The sequence below is a fragment of the Centropristis striata genome, chromosome 11, assembly GCF_030273125.1.
Source record: "Centropristis striata isolate RG_2023a ecotype Rhode Island chromosome 11, C.striata_1.0, whole genome shotgun sequence".
NCBI lineage: Eukaryota > Metazoa > Chordata > Actinopteri > Perciformes > Serranidae > Centropristis > Centropristis striata.
Window position 1 is genome coordinate 21,237,186 of NC_081527.1, and position 15,780 is coordinate 21,252,965.

The following is a 15,780-nucleotide window of genomic DNA, read 5'->3' on the forward strand; positions in this document are numbered from 1 at the left end:
TTTTTAAAAATCGGTGATCGGCCAGAAAATTGCAATCGGTGCACCCCTAGTTAATAGTGGTGTTCTAACATTAATAAACCATGGATGTATTGAAGTTGTGATTCTGCAGTCAAACTCGATTGGCGCCAAACTGAAAAGCAAGAGATACATAGCCATGCACACCGGATGCACAGGCAAACGTTGTTTTTTTTTTTTTTTTTTTTTTTATCTTTTGAGATTGCTGGAAATGCGATTTAACTGAGGCATTTGTTCATGACTTGCAACACCTACCGCCCGGAGGAGTCAGTTAAGATAAAAAAATAAAAATAAAATTATATATATATATTAATTATATATATATATATATATATATATATATATATATATATATATATTAATTATATATATATATATATATATATGTATATATATATATATATATATATATATATATAAATCACCACAACCATGTCCTTGAACTTAAAACTTACTGAGGTAAAAGTACAAAAGTATCAGCATCAAAATTTACTTAAATTGTCAGAAGTAAAACTACTTGTTATGCAGAATAAACCCACTCAGATTGTTTTATATATTCCAGATATATTATTGGATTATTACTATTGATGCATTTATGTAGGCCACATTTTTCTGTCTTGAAGGTAGGGCTCATTTTACTACTTAATATACTGTCATGTAGACTAGTTTAATTTATTAACATGCAGAATAATTTTATTTTTTGATCATGTTTTTTTATGTCAGATCTTGACTTGAACGGTAACTAAAGCTGGCAGCTAAATGTTGTGAAGTGGAAGTATAAAGTTACATATATGGAAACACTCAAGTAAACCTCAAATTTGTAGGTACAGTAGCCTGCTTAAGTAAATGTACTTAGTTAAATTTCACCACTGTCCATATCCTGCAGGTTCTCTGAAGGTTATTTAAAGATTTTGTATGCAGAGAATGCCTCTGCATAAGCTACTGTGGTTGTCACCTAAAAAACCACTAGGTGGCATATTTAATGGGGTTATGCCAAAAAAAAAGAAAAGAGGAAAAAAACAGCAGACGCAGTGGATGTAAAGCAGACAGATGGCGCAATTGCTGAAGAGATGCTGACTTGTACCGTTCAGAAGTGATCTATTTCTCAAAACAAACAGAGCCAGGCTCCATTCTGTCAGCGCCCATTGATCATTGTGCACACAACTGCTCCTTGTGCGGACTGAGGCTCTTTCACCATGCTTGAGTGAAATGTGTAAAGTAGAAAGCTGCTAAGTTTCCTTTTTTGTCTGATAGGAATGTTTTTTTCCACATCGATGATGGGGAGGAAAATGTCCCTTATAGACTAATATTTTGCAGGTCAGACTGTTTTAGATATACCGTGCCTAGTTTATGTACTTTTGGCAGAGCCTTTCAGAGAAGCGAGTGGAGCTTCAGCAATCAGGAAAAGGTAGAAAAAACACACATGTATTCCTAACACCCCATTGGTCCAAATTTTCCCTGTGCTGCCACAATACTGCACACACGTGACCTCCCTGTTTTCACCCAGTAAAACGCATGTACTTAAAAGACAGGCCACTACCATTCACCAACACAAGCACGATTAACACATTATTAATGTCAGCAAGGTAAGATCGCTGCTGCGGGGGACTCGGATCACTGGAAACGGACCATGGCGGCTGCCACGAGCAGCAACACATCCACAGCCACGCTACAGATCAAGCACTCCAGTATCGAGCATACGCGGAAACGCATGGACCCGAGGAGGAGGCAAGCGGCGTTGTCTTTTCTCAGCAACATTTCTCTGGATGGGCGACCCGTGCAAGACGATGCAGACAATCAAAACGAAGAGGATGAGTCGCTTGAAGCTAGGACTAGACAGAGCCTGGTTTCTCCGGAGCGCTCGGTGTACGGTGCCGCTGGCGCCGCCGGAGCTGCAGCAGCTGCTGCGGCGGCGGCTGCGGCCACCACGGCGGCCCAGGCGCTCGCTTTTGCAAACCAGGCTCTTCTCGCCAGCAGTCGGGGCAGTTGCGGGACGGGTCCCGCTGCTGCCCCGGCGGGTACAGACACGGGGGGCGACGCTTTCCTGCCCTCCACGTTCAGCTCGCCGTTCTCCGCGGTGCCGGCATCGACTAGAGGGAGGCTGCAGACCTACACTCAGGGAATCCTACCTGCCCCTTACTCCAGGCAAACCTCCCAGAACTACAGCCTGGAGGGCGGACAGATAGCCAACTCTGCGATAGAGCTGCAGAGATCAAGGTAATTGTGTGAACACCCCTGTGAACATGCATTTGTGACTGGTGTAACACTGATGTTATAGGTGCAAGCTTGTCTGCAGGATGTACACTGCCAGGCCGTTAAACTGCACAGACATACAAAAACATAACCGCCACCCCTTCCAAAAAAAAACAGAAAATGCACAGGAGCCGTCAGTCCCCATGCATGTTTGGTAAACTCACTTATCAGTCCTGCAGACTCTTGTTATAATTTCATTTGTTTTCATGTTGCATATGCATTATTACCTGCAATAAGATGCCACTGACATAGCCTCTATTGCAGTTTATTTTGGCTGGTTTCCATTCATCACCAGCCTAAAGTAGTAGCTAGATTATTGTTTCATTTGTTAGATTTTAGGTTTCTTTGAGCATTTCACAATTTGGCACATCAGATAGATAGATAGATAGATAGATAGATAGATGACTTTATTCATCCCCAAAGGGAAATTTGGTTGTCACAGCAGTCCGGTATTCAAGTACAATAAAATACAATAGAATAAAATACTGAGGTAGCATAAATAAAAACAATAGAAAAAACAAACAAACAAACAAAAACAAAAAACAGAATAGAACAAGGACACTTAAGAAGTTAGAAAAGAAGATCAGTTGGTAGGTTAAATCGAGGATGAGTCACTTGAAGTTATTCAGTTATTTAATATGCCGCAAAAACGAAATGAACAACTTTTATTTTGAACTTCATAATGCATCAAGTGTCTGTGTTTTGCTTCCTCATAAACAGATTTAATCAAAGCCCTGAATGACAGACTGGTAGGAGCAGGTTTTTATTTTTTAGCAGTTTTTGTGTAAGGTGCTTTCAGGTCTCAGCAACACAGTCTGCCTGGATGCAGCAGGAGGATAAAGTTCAGCAGTTTGTTTATTTACTGCATGCATGTGATAGTAGCCGTACTGTGTGACTCACTGGTCTGCAGAGGGACAGATACAGTATGTGCAGTGTGATCACAGGTCCAGCAGCTGTGGAGCTGTAACCTAGTTTCCCCAGAGAGAGAGCTCAGCACTTTCTTTCTTCCTTACTTGCGCACATACTCTCATGCTCTTTGTCAAATTTAATAGACGTCAAATTATTTTTAGTGAATGTCATTCCAAAACCCTGCAACCCACCTGCTGCCTCCCTCTCCTCTGCGTGATGTAAACATCCTGTAACCCAACACCCAGTTCAACGGCAGGGTCTCGCTGCTCCATGTGGATGTCTTTTATTTGCCCTCTCTGTCTACTTTGTCGTCACACCGGAGGCACAAGGAGAGTTTGGAGGGTCTACCCTCGCTGCAGGACAGCTGTCAGTAACAGTCGTTTCATGGTTCTCTCACTGTCACAACCTGCTGTCAGATCCCCTCAGCTCTGCTTTCCATTCAGAGCCCATCTTTTACCCAAATCCTCTCCTCCCTCTGGTGTCTCTGCCAGACTCCTCAGGAAGCTGTGCTTCATGGTGAAACACTCAATAAGCATTTAGTTCCCCTTCCTGACCCTGTGGAAATTGCACAGCCAAACTAACAGCTTCCGAAAGTCTTAATCTGTTCTTTTTGATAGGGAAAGAAGTGCATTAAAGAAGTTATGTAACACTCAATATGCCATTAATCATTTAAAACTGTGCTCTGGATGTTATGCGATAACACGGTTAACAGACACTCAGGGAATAAACAAAACATCAGAAACACCCTACGATAACGAACAAGCCATTACAACGCCATTACTGTAGCTTCAAAAATAAATTTAAAGCCAAACACAAGTTCAAAATAAAGTCAACATGTGCTGAGACAAAACAGTCTCACCACAGAGTCCATTAAGTTGTTGCTCTGGAAATTTAGATCATATCACACAATTGTCCTCAGCAGATGGTGTTTGCTCAGTTGTTATGGAATTAAAGATATTTCAATTTTCTTGAGCACTTTAAGGACCTCCTGTTCATTTTGGCATGAAAGTGGAGATTGGACATTTGGAACAGCATTTGACAGAAAAGTCTCACCACAAGGTCCATTATTAGCCGTTCTAGAGTTCAACTTTTGAGCCAACATGGACAAGAGATCCCTAAAGTGCTCAGAAAAATGGAAATTTTAAAATCAAACCATGACAGCTGGGTCGACTGCATCTGCTGAGGAAGATTATGTGATATGATCAAAAGCTCCAGAAAGAAATTAATTAAACTGAAAGTAAATGGACCTTGCGGTGAGATTGTTCTGTCAACTGCTGTTTTTTTTTTTTGTTTTTTTTAAGATATTTTTTTGGCCATTTTTTCAAGGCTTTATTGATAGTGAGACAGATAGAAAGGGGATGACAGAGGGGAGGACATGCGGCAAAGGGAGCTCAGGCCGGATTCGAACCCGGCTCCGCCGCAGCGAGGACTGTAGCCTCTGCACATGGGGTGCCTGTGTAACCCACTACGCTACGGACCACCCCTCAACTGCTGTTTTTTAAGGTCAAGAATGAACTTTAAGGCATTTGGCCCTGTCTTACACCCGGCTCAAAGTGGCACATAGTGCAGCGCCACTGTCGTGCCAGTTTCAGACAGACACGGCTGTCATTTTCACGTCCACGCACCCTCGTTGTATAAGTAACAAATATAGAACCTGGTCTCACAGAAATCTGTGAAATAGCCACGGATTTCACTTAACTCAAAATCCGTGGAATAGCCACGGAATCGCTCAAATTTCCGTGAAACTGACACGGATTTCGCTACAATGCAAGTTAATGACAGTCATATCCCGTGGCTATTCCATGGATATTTTTTCCTATTGGTTTGTTCCAAGTCACGTGACTTTCAAGGTTCCGGCGGTCAGAACAAAAAACATGGCGGACAGTTCTCTAATTTTTAGTGAAAAAATTAATATTTTGACTTTGTTTCTGCATAAAAATGGATTTTGATCACATTTCTAGCGAAAAATATATGTTTTATTTTCTAAATATTCACTCAGTGAATGTTCATAATCACTTTGTGGTGAAGATCTCGCCAGAAAAATATGACTGTCTTTGACTTGCATTGTAGCGAAATCCGTGTCAGTTTCACGGAAATTTGAGCGATTCCGTGGCTATTCCACGGATTTTGAGTTAAGCGAAATCCGTGGCTATTTCACGGATTTCTGTGAGACCAAGTTGCAAATGTACCTGCATACATCTCTGTGCCTAAGGGTGTGTTGGTCTTAAGGGGAGATCAGGTACATTGTTGGCATTAACCCAGAAAAGAACTCGTTCTAAAGTCAATGGTGCAGTATTTTCTTGCTATTTTAACGCTGCATTGTTCAAACAGTGAGATGCGCCTACATAGGCAGGTTCGCAACGTGTGTACACTCTGCTTATTACACACACAGGGACACACAGCAGTGCTCTTTCGACTTGAATAGTTTATAGGTTAATTTGCTCATATGCAGTCAAATGGAGTTGGTAATGGGACAGAGGATTTAGGAGATGCCAGAGGAGGAAAAACACTCACTTTGCCATCTTAATACAAACCCTTGTGCCTTACTTTGCGCCCAGATTGTGCACTCTTTGCCTAGTAAAGGAGGAGATGGTAGTCCTAAATGCATTTGCACCATCTACTTAAGACCACGCACCTTATATCCTTAAAACAGGGCTCTTAAAGTGAAAATGTCTTCATTCAAATGGGGATGCATGATAATGAAAGCGTTGTTGTGTATGCGTGTGGTTTAAATTTCATCATATTGCATTTTGCAAAAATTGCACCATTGGAATCATTTAAATGCTCCATTGCCGCCACAGTTTCGACACAGTATCATTCCAAATGTTTTAATAAAGTATATATTGAATATGTTTCAAGCAGAGGCCTTTCATGAATGAAATACAGTCAATAAAGTTTTATTTAAGTCATGAACTGTATGCTCCAAGCATTCACTTGTAGCTGTTATTAATTTTCAGTTACACTCTATGCTATGGACACATAGCAGGGAAAAAAAGCATTGAGGTTCAACAGCCAGCCCTTGCAGCAGTGTTGCATTTCTACACAGCCATTCTGTTGCTCAGTCGGTAAATACAGAATGAAGTTGTTAGACCCCGACCGTACCCTGTTTTTGGAATGTGATTGGAGGATGTCCACACAAAATGAATCCTAACGTGGAGAAGTAAGCAACCTGTTGATGGAGCGCGGCCATATTCCACCAGCGCGCAGACAGACGAGCGCTCTGCACAGTGCCTGGTTTGTTTTCTGAGGGCAGCTGGTGGAAACGTGTCCAGAGGTCCCTGGCTGGGAGAGGCAGGATGCCCAGGCTTTCTGAGAAGCAGCCTGGCTCTGCGCTCTGTATTTTCTGTCCTCCACTTCCTCTCCCAGGGGCATCAGAGACACACTCTCCCCTCAGACTTTTGGCCTTCAGTCCTGCTCCCATTCAGGAAGTCGCAGAGCCTCTGATGTGCTGCCAAAATAGACTTTCTGAGGCCAAAGCTGCTTTGGAACATATCCTCATCAGAATCTAATGCATGAAAATGATGGATGATTTCATATTCAGCTTTCCTTCCACTCCTCAGCCTTCATCCATCATGAATCAGCACACCAAGAGCTGCAGCTTTAAATATAGCATACCTATTACCATCTGGCCTTGTCTGCCTTAGGTGTAGAGCTATTTTCATTCCATCCTTTCCCCCCTAAAACATAACCAGGCCTTCTCATGTCCTCTTTTAGTTACGTTCCCATCATTAGGTAGTGCACAATCATGTACTTAAGTATTTTAACAAGATTTTTTTTTCAGAATGAGGCAGCAGAGTCTGTGGCTGGAAAACAAGCAGCGCAGGCCATTATAATGGTCCTGTGGAGTTTTGTGCGATTGGGTCACATACTTCTGGTTATGAGGTTGATTGTTGTACGCTGAGGTCATGGTTGGCATAATCACAGGCTTATGTAAGAATGCTTCATTTTCCTTCTCAGTGTCTGAGCTGTCAACAAACCCTCAGAAAAAAATCCCACAAGATTTGACTGTGAAGTACAAGACAGAGAAACAAGGGTCAGCATGTGTTTTTCTTCATGCAGTTTCAAGTTGATCCCCGGAGTTAAATTTCCAAATTACGACCGGCTCTCTCTCAGCCTAAATAGAGCCATTTCATTTGTCTTGAACTTCCTTTTTGCCTTTTTATTTTTTCAGATCTGCTCAAACAACCCATTTGTACTCCCGGTGTGTTTTAGGAACAGAACAGTATTACATAACACAACTGTATTTACATTTTTTTTATTTATTTGTTCTATCAGAATAATCACATTTCCGTTTCCCTGTGCTGTATTTGTGTGTAGAAACCCAGAACATTACATTTATTTCCATTCAGTGACTCTGTGGCAAAATGGAAGACTATGTCCTGTGGCAAGCTGCCAACAAAGCGTACGTGTGAAACTGTTTAATCTCCACATCTAAACAGTCCACTTGAGTTTTATAGTGTCATTGCATGGCACTGCTGGGCAGGATTATCAATAGCATTTTGAAAACATTTTTATTGCAAGAGGATGGCATTGTATTTGCAGTGAAAATATCATAATGGTGGATAGATTGCATTCATGAAACATGTTTGAATAAAATCACTTGAGGCAACAATAGCAGGTTGGAGAGATGCTTGTTGTTGCTCCTTTGCCCCTTGATTTATACTGAGGCTTCTTTGAAGCTTCTGACCAGGCCTCGTTAATGTCAAACTGTGTGGAAACAGACCCTTCTAACCTCAGTTTGGAAGAGTTGTGTCCGGGGTGAATGAGTGGCCTGGTCAGTGTTATTGTTTCCAGGATTTGTAGTGGCCTGGAAAACATCTTCTGCATTAAAATCACGTCCTGCTGCTGCTGTTCATCTACAGTGTCTGGGATCAAAGTCCTCACAGCCCAGCTGCGTCCTCATGAACTGGAAGCATGCCCTCGGCCAAATGGTAAATGATTTTTGAAGATCAGTGAGTGTCACTTAGTGGCGATACTGAATGGAGACAGATGGTTACAATAAGAAGATACAGTGTAATACTACAAATTACACGTCTTAATGCAATACTTGTGTGCATAGAGAGCTACTGGTTGGTTGTGATAATTTCTCTTGTTGATACTGGCTGAAGTAATCAGACTTCACTGTAAGAGACAAAATCTACCTCCTTTCCTGCAAAAGTCTTCAGCAGTCGGAGTTAATGAAATTAAACTTACAAGGATGCTATTTAGTTCGAAATCACATCTTTGTGTTACTATGTCCTTCGACTGCAGCTCTAAAAAAAACAACAACAAAAAACACTGTCTGGGGTAACCCAAAGAGGCGTTGGACTAACAAGGCAGTATCTTCTCAGGGGGAATAAAATACAGTGAGCAATAACTCTTGTCAAAATGTCCAAAGTAGTGTATGAATAATATATTAAGAAATACTTGAAAAAAATCCAAACCTATAAACCACTGTATACCTGCATTTATTGACTTTTTCACCACTGGGTGCAAGCAGCACAAGCTGTAAAAACATGTATATATTATCAGCTTTATAAAGGCAAATAGTTGGCACAGAGAAACATTTAGCTCTGTTTTGGTCTCCACCAACCTCTGTGGAAAGAATCTGGCTCTTTAGGTGCTCTTTTTCCCTGCTGGGCTGGTAGTTTGTCTTTGTCTGTCAGGGGGTTTTTTTGTGTGAAAGTGAACCAAAACAAGAAGCTGAAAAAATCTAAAGTAAAGTGTTTTTTTTGTTTTTTTTTTGAAGCCGTAAAGTCTAAGGAGAACTGCAGTGTCGGGATGATTCTCTGTGGCTTCAATACAACAAGCGACACCTCTCACATTATACATCATGTCATCTATTAGTCATATGGAAATATTGATTAGTGCAGCTTTAGGTTAAGCCTTCATTAGGGAACCCTTGATTGATTGATCTTGATTTCACTGTTGAGGATTAAAGACTAAGATGAGATTTTTTTCCACACTATCATCCTATTTTAGCTCTTAATAGATCAAAAATATAGAAACATGGTACCATGAAAATGTTTTCTTTTAGACTAAACTGGCTGAAAAGCCTCAATTAAAGGAGTCTGCAAATAATTTAGTGGCATCTACTGGTTGCAGATTGCAACCAACTGAATAACCCTCCCCTTACAAGCATTTAGGAGGTCCTACGGTGGCCTTCAGCTAATGTAATGAAGAGCACTAGCTCCCTGTGTAGATATGAAGACCTCATGAAAACATAATTATGAATATTATGTTCCATTTCTGCCCGCTTAATCCCACACACTGTTCCTTTAACGTGCCGTTGATTCGGGTGATGCACCATGATGAGGAAAGCTAGAAGCCTTGTCCTCTGACTATCTGTAGTCTCAGATCCTTATCCAACCACTCCATCTCCTCTGTCTGAAGGATGATGTAAGGCCCACCATAAATCACATGATCCCCATCGTCTGACTTTCAGGGAGAGGTCACGCCCTTTCATTACCACCATGTCAGCGGCTCGTTGTTCCTCTCATTTTGAATAAAAAAAAAAAAGTACTGCTCTTGCTCTTTATCAGGGCTTAATGGTGTTCCTTCCAGTTTATGATCATTAGGGTCATAATATACAGTGCAGAAGGTTAGTCAGTATAATGGCTCTGGGTTTCTTGTCTGCTTCAACAGTCTGGCTCCTTGTGTAAACACTTATCTCTCCCCGTCTCCTCCAGCATACACTGTTCACTCCGCTTGAGTTGGTTTAAACCCTAGGAGATCCTCAAGGACAGAGTCATCTTTTGTTAATCTGTCCTCATGCTCTGTTGTTTATTAACCAGCCACTCCGCTATATGCTCCCCCTTCTCCCCCTTCGGCTGAGATGTTCAGTGAAGGGGGGGGGTCAGGGCAAGTGTCATCAGCTTGTCTGCAGGCTCTGCAGCATTACAACACATTGTGAAACAAATGTAATAGTCCCAGATAATGTACAGTACACAGTGTGTGAGCAGACAATTGTTTACAGTCTTGCTTGGCTGTTCTGCTGCAGATTTATTTATCACTTGATGACAGACGGACCCCATTGGGACAATATGTCACTTTTTCTTATTTGAGCACTAATGTGTTAATTTCTACTACTTTTAAATGTGGTCCATTTGTAATACAGAATAATGAGCAGGATTATGTTGTTATTGTGGTGCCAAACATGCAATTACAACCTAATTTTGGAACAGCTCAGGCATACTTAGCTATCACATGTGGGTTTGTTTCTTAAACTGGCAGCCGATCATATAAAAGTGGTCCAGCAGAATTAGCCTGTTGAGTCGTGCAACTAAAGTGTGAAATAAAGGCCATCTGTGACAAAATGTGTTACACAAAGTGCTTGCCGAGCCAGCTCATTATCCTCTTACAGCAGCTCTGATCCTGGAAAATTCTCTGTGATCTACGTAAGATTGAACAGTGATGATTGACCACACAGGCACACAGTGGCGTTGATGGATAGTCATAACTCGAGCCGTCCAAGACTTGTTTTTGTAAATTAACCACAGAATAGACAGAGACGGGTGAAAATTTGACACATTGTTTGACCTTTTGTTCTGTGACCACACACAAACTTTGTTCCAGGGCTTTTTGACAATCCTTAAAGGGACAGTTTGGATGTTTTGAAGTGGGGCCGTATGAGCTTATTACCCATCGTCAATGTGTTATCTACAGTCGATAGCGACCGGCACGCCCACAGTTTGGAGATGCAGACCGGAGTACCGATACAGAAACTAAGCAATGTACTGCTGTGGATGGGGGCAGCAGCAAAACATATTCAAACCACCTGAATAGGCCAAAATAAAACAAATTGATCAGTTTTATTATATCAGTTTTGGTGAATAAAAACGAACCTTTTCAAACACCAAAGTCACGCAATAAGACAAACAAACTAACGAATCGAGGCAATGGTAGACCAGCAACTCCTGTGTTCTGAGAGGTTAAATGACTGTTTTTGTCAATGGAGTCTGGTGGCTTTGAACAGGGCCGTGCAGACCATCATCTACTATACACTGTAAGACTTTGCTGTAAATTTACAGTCAAATTCTAACAGTAACTTGCTGTATTATGATTGTACAGTATATTGCTGTGAAAACAATGCATTATGGGAGTTTTCATGATTGCCCAGGTATTCCAACGGTCAAAATGATATTTTTACAGGAACTTACGGTTTTCAGCTGAGCATGTTGGGAAAATAAAGGCGTTATTTTCGAAAAGAAGAAAAGTTTTATTCCATTTTTGTCTGGGCTGAAATAATCACAATGTGTTGTTTTTCAAGTAATACTAATATAGAGTTTTCATGGATTAGTTGTAACATAATTTAGAGTTAAACATTTAAACGTCACGCTATTTTTTTTCTTCGTTTCAAGTGAGTTTGTCAGTAAACTAGTAAAGTAATTTTACAGTAACTTACTGGCGAAACTGCTGCCAGTAATTTACTGTAATTTTACAGTAAAAATTTTTACAGTGTAGGTAATATGCTGACCATGGACTAAGTATCTCATATAACCCTTCTTCAGAATATCAAAATTATCCCTGAAATTATTTTTGAGTCCTGACTGAAATGAGTCTGTAGCATTGAGGATCAAATCTGTATCAAAAGTTGGCATTCAATACATGGTCAAATACATAGGTTGTTTACTTTTTGTGCTCTTATCTTGTCTAAATCAATTTAGAAAAAAAATCTTCAGGCACGATAATTTATTTGACACTGATTCTTAAAGTAGCTTGAATTTTTTTGGTAAATTAAGAAACGGTTCAATGTCCAAAAATTATACCAAAAAGTATCAAGAAAGATACCAAAAAACCCAGTTGTGGTATTGACTCAAATATGAAATATTTTATACTCTGAGAAGGTGAGTGATTATCTCCCACACTATTCAGCTCCTCAGTAGCTTTGTCAGAGTACAGTAGGTTGCATATAGCACATTTACCCACTTATTGACCCATTGCTTTACACAAAGTGGATAAATGGAGATTTGAGTTGAATTCCCCTGCACCGTCTGTGAATGCTGATATGTTGTTTTTATTCTAAAAGCTGGACTGACCTCAATTTGTGTGTAAAATGGATTGATTTTCACTTCCCACTCTTGCCATTTTAGTTATTGATGTGCTGTGGAACTGACTTTGATTTAGTGTTGTACCTTTTAATCAAATTGCTTTGCAGGGCCCTGTGTGTGTGTATGTGTTCGGCAACTACAACAAAATGTCACAAATGGGACTTTTAGCATTATTTGTCCAGAGTTGGTTCTTTTTAAAAGCTGTTGTTGCTGTGTTTGGTGTGCTGATGTCTCTTCGTGTCACCTAACTTGAAACTTCCGCTTCGTCTGTCTTCCCAGACGAAGACTCATCTCTCAGCGCTCTTCGCTTGAAACGCTTGAGGACATTGAAGAGAATGCTCCTCTTCGCAGGTACAGAAATCCTTTGTGTCCAGTCTGAGACACTCAGCTCACTGTAACGCAAAACCAGTGGCGGTTCTACACAGGGGCCTCCAGGGGCCACTGCCCCTGTGAAGAAGCCTTTGGCCCGTGCTGTGGCCCCTGTGTCAAATTAATAATAAAATGGTCAATTTATAACAATGAACAATGGAACAATTCTAATCTTTTTTTTGTTTAAACAATATCTCATTGTACACAAAAGAAACCCAGAATGTTACATTGCATAATAGTTTAACTCTATGGAGTCTTATTGGGCTATTTTGTCCATTTTTGAATGGACAAATTTTTGTCAATTTTTTTCATGTCTTTACATGTCTTTGTAAGTCATTCTGTGTCTTTTTGTGGCTTATTTTTTGGTAATTTTGTGTCTGTTGTTGTGTCTTTTTTGTCATTAGTGTCATTTATGTGTCTTTTTTGTGTCTGTTTTCGTTATTTTGTGTCTTTTTTTGGTCATTTTGTGTCTTTTTTTGTCATTTTTATGTCTTCTATGTTTTTTTTTTTTTTGTTATTCTTTGTCCTCATTTTGTGTCTTTTTTGGTCATTTTGTGTCATTTTGTGTCCCTCTGATTAAACACTGGCCCCTCCTTGGCCCCCACAGTAAAATTGGTCTAGAACCGCCACTGCGCATAACACTGAGACAGTTCCTCTGTTTTTTCTAGGTACTGATGTTTGTGTTTGTTTTATATTTTAGATGCCGAACCCTATCGGGTTCACCCCGACCAAAGAGCTTCAAGAAGATCCACTTCATAAAGAACATGAGGCAACATGATATGCGCAATGGAAGGTATGAAAGCAAACAACGGCATCCCTTAGTCAATACAAGTCCTCAGTGGATAATGGCAGGTTGCCCCAGTCAATGAACTGCAGTTTGGATGTTTCTCACATTACAAGCCACATCGTAGCCGAGCCAGCCCGGCCCATTCACAGCATGTCATTATGAGTTATAAATGAAATGTAATCGATTGAGAATCCTGTCCGTTCACACAGAGTACATTGGATTAAAAGTTTATTTTGTTCTTTCTTTAACCACGGTTTAAAAAGTTTGGAAATCAAACCATGAAATCACTGCTAAAAACGAAATAATACAGTACAGGCCAAAAGTTTGGACACACCTTCTCATTCAATGCGTTTTTCTTGATTTTCATGACTATTTACATTGTAGATTCTCACTGAAGGCATCAAAACTATGAATGAACACATATGGAATTATGTACTTAACAAAAAAAGTGTGAAGTAACTGAAAACATGTCTTGTATTTTAGATTCCTCAAAGTAACCACCCTTTGCTTACTAGAATATAAGACATGTTTTCAGTTATTTCACACTTTTTTGTTAAGTACATAATTCCACATGTGTTCATTAATAGTTTTGATGAATTTACAATGTCAATAGTCATGAAAATAAAGGAAACGCATTGAATGAGAAGGTGTGTCCAAACTTTTGGCCTGTACTGTATATCACTTAGTCACAGTTTACAGAAGCATGTAAGCAGCACACAAATCCCTAAATATACAAAGAGTTGTGTTAATGTTGTGTTACTGGTTGTCTTAAGGTTACCAAAGGAAAGGTATTTCGTTTTTTTATTTAGTCCTGAACGAACAGGAAGTGTTTAATTTTCATTATAATTATTAAGGTCTAATTCAGTTAGCTGTTTTTCTGGGAGTCCAGTTTAGAAAGTAATGTTCTAGTTTATTTGTTAAGTGTTCATGGTTAGTACAGTATCTCCTGTTTAGACAGCCAGTGTACCATCTTGACACATTCCTCCTGTTAAATCAGGTCTCCTGATAGGTGAAGTTGTTTTTATTCATATCAAGATCTGATGTGGAATAAATTAGCAGGATTTTCCACTCTATGTTGATTAACTGAAACTGGAATGTGTCTTGTTGTTAATATCCTGATGTTGATTTTTGTCCGGTTATTAAGATTCATCATGTGTCTGTGAGTTGCAGCTATTAAAATAAGTAATTTTGAGGTTTTTGTAGTGTTACAAAGTGTTCTACCCCTCTGTGCTGCTAACATCTGGCCACTGGGAAACATCTCTGATTGTACAAGGCAGTTTAGTAAAAAAATTAGCACATGTTCACCGAAGTTATGAGAACAAAAATGCATCATTGTTGCCCCCAAACCACTGATTACATTTGCTACAATATTGCTAAACAACACACACTCATACTGAAGTTTCAGCTCATTTTCTTCATTCTCATTATTACTGCACACTCTCTCCAACTTTAACCTGTGGATCTTGTCGGATAGATATTGATTAGCTTGTTTACCATTTTTGTTTTTATAGGATAGTCCTTATCAGTGGCAGAAGATCCTTCTATAGTGTATTTTCTGTCCTGCCCTATCGAGATTGTAGCCAAGCAGGGTATGTATCCTACAGCATGCCGAACCTTGTAACCTCCTCCAGCCTGTGCTCCCTCTTTCCCCTTTGTTTTCTCATCGCTTTTTTCCCCCCTGTGGATGTACTGTCTCCTGACTGGTGCATCCATTGCTAAGGGTTGGTTTTGGTGGATGCATTTTTACCATTAAGGTTTGATAAATAAATTAGCAGCGAGCTGGAATGGGCTTCAAAGGCTTAATTCGTACATATCTATACTATGTTGTTGCTCAGTGCTTGTTGCTTGTATTGCTTTCCCCATAATGGCTCTGGTGGCTTTCCGCCACTCTTCCTTTTTGTTCAAGTCAACCCATTTTGTTTGTTGCAACTGTCGCTGGCTTTGCTGCTTAGTACTTATGACTCACCTGTCCTGGTCTCCTGTTCTTCTTAGATTTAGAGATTTTTGCTCTTACATTATTTTCATGTCTTGTCCCCTGGTCTAATTTTTCTACCTGGTCACAGTCATGAATTTGCATTGAATCATTTTTGTTTAGTCTTTGCCTTGTTTTAAGGTTTCATTTCCTGGTGCTTGAACAGAAAACATTTTCGCCTGCTCCGTCGTTGACGCTTGTTTTCCTTTTCTAAAGCGCGGCTCTATTACAGGATCTCACCTGGCTTGTATGGGGCTAGCTCTGGTACAGTCATGGCTCTGACGCCCCTCCAGTCACATGAAACGGTGTGTTTTGGAGGAAGTGAAAGAGAAAAGGGACAGATAAACATCGGAGAATACAATGCGCAGAAAGAAAAGCTTCACACTGGGGTTTAGTGAAGAACATAAAAGGCTCAATCCGTTTGTGGAATTTCCAAAGCCAGCCAA

At 40.2% G+C, this 15,780-nt stretch overlaps 1 protein-coding gene across 2 annotated transcripts in view; it reads left to right on the forward strand.

The window, feature by feature from the left end:
- The first annotated feature begins 1,573 nt into the window (after window positions 1-1,573).
- Window positions 1,574-15,780, forward strand: part of cables1 (Cdk5 and Abl enzyme substrate 1) — a 33,857-nt gene continuing 19,650 nt past the window's right edge. The window contains exons 1-4 of one of the 2 annotated variants that reach the window (XM_059344049.1): window positions 1,574-2,232; window positions 12,486-12,557; window positions 13,276-13,368; window positions 14,874-14,951. In XM_059344049.1, coding sequence (XP_059200032.1) covers window positions 1,646-2,232; window positions 12,486-12,557; window positions 13,276-13,368; window positions 14,874-14,951 — 830 coding nt within the window. In that variant the 5' untranslated portion in view covers window positions 1,574-1,645. The remainder of the gene's footprint in view (window positions 2,233-12,485; window positions 12,558-13,275; window positions 13,369-14,873; window positions 14,952-15,780) is intronic. The other variant, XM_059344050.1, reaches the window with a different exon arrangement.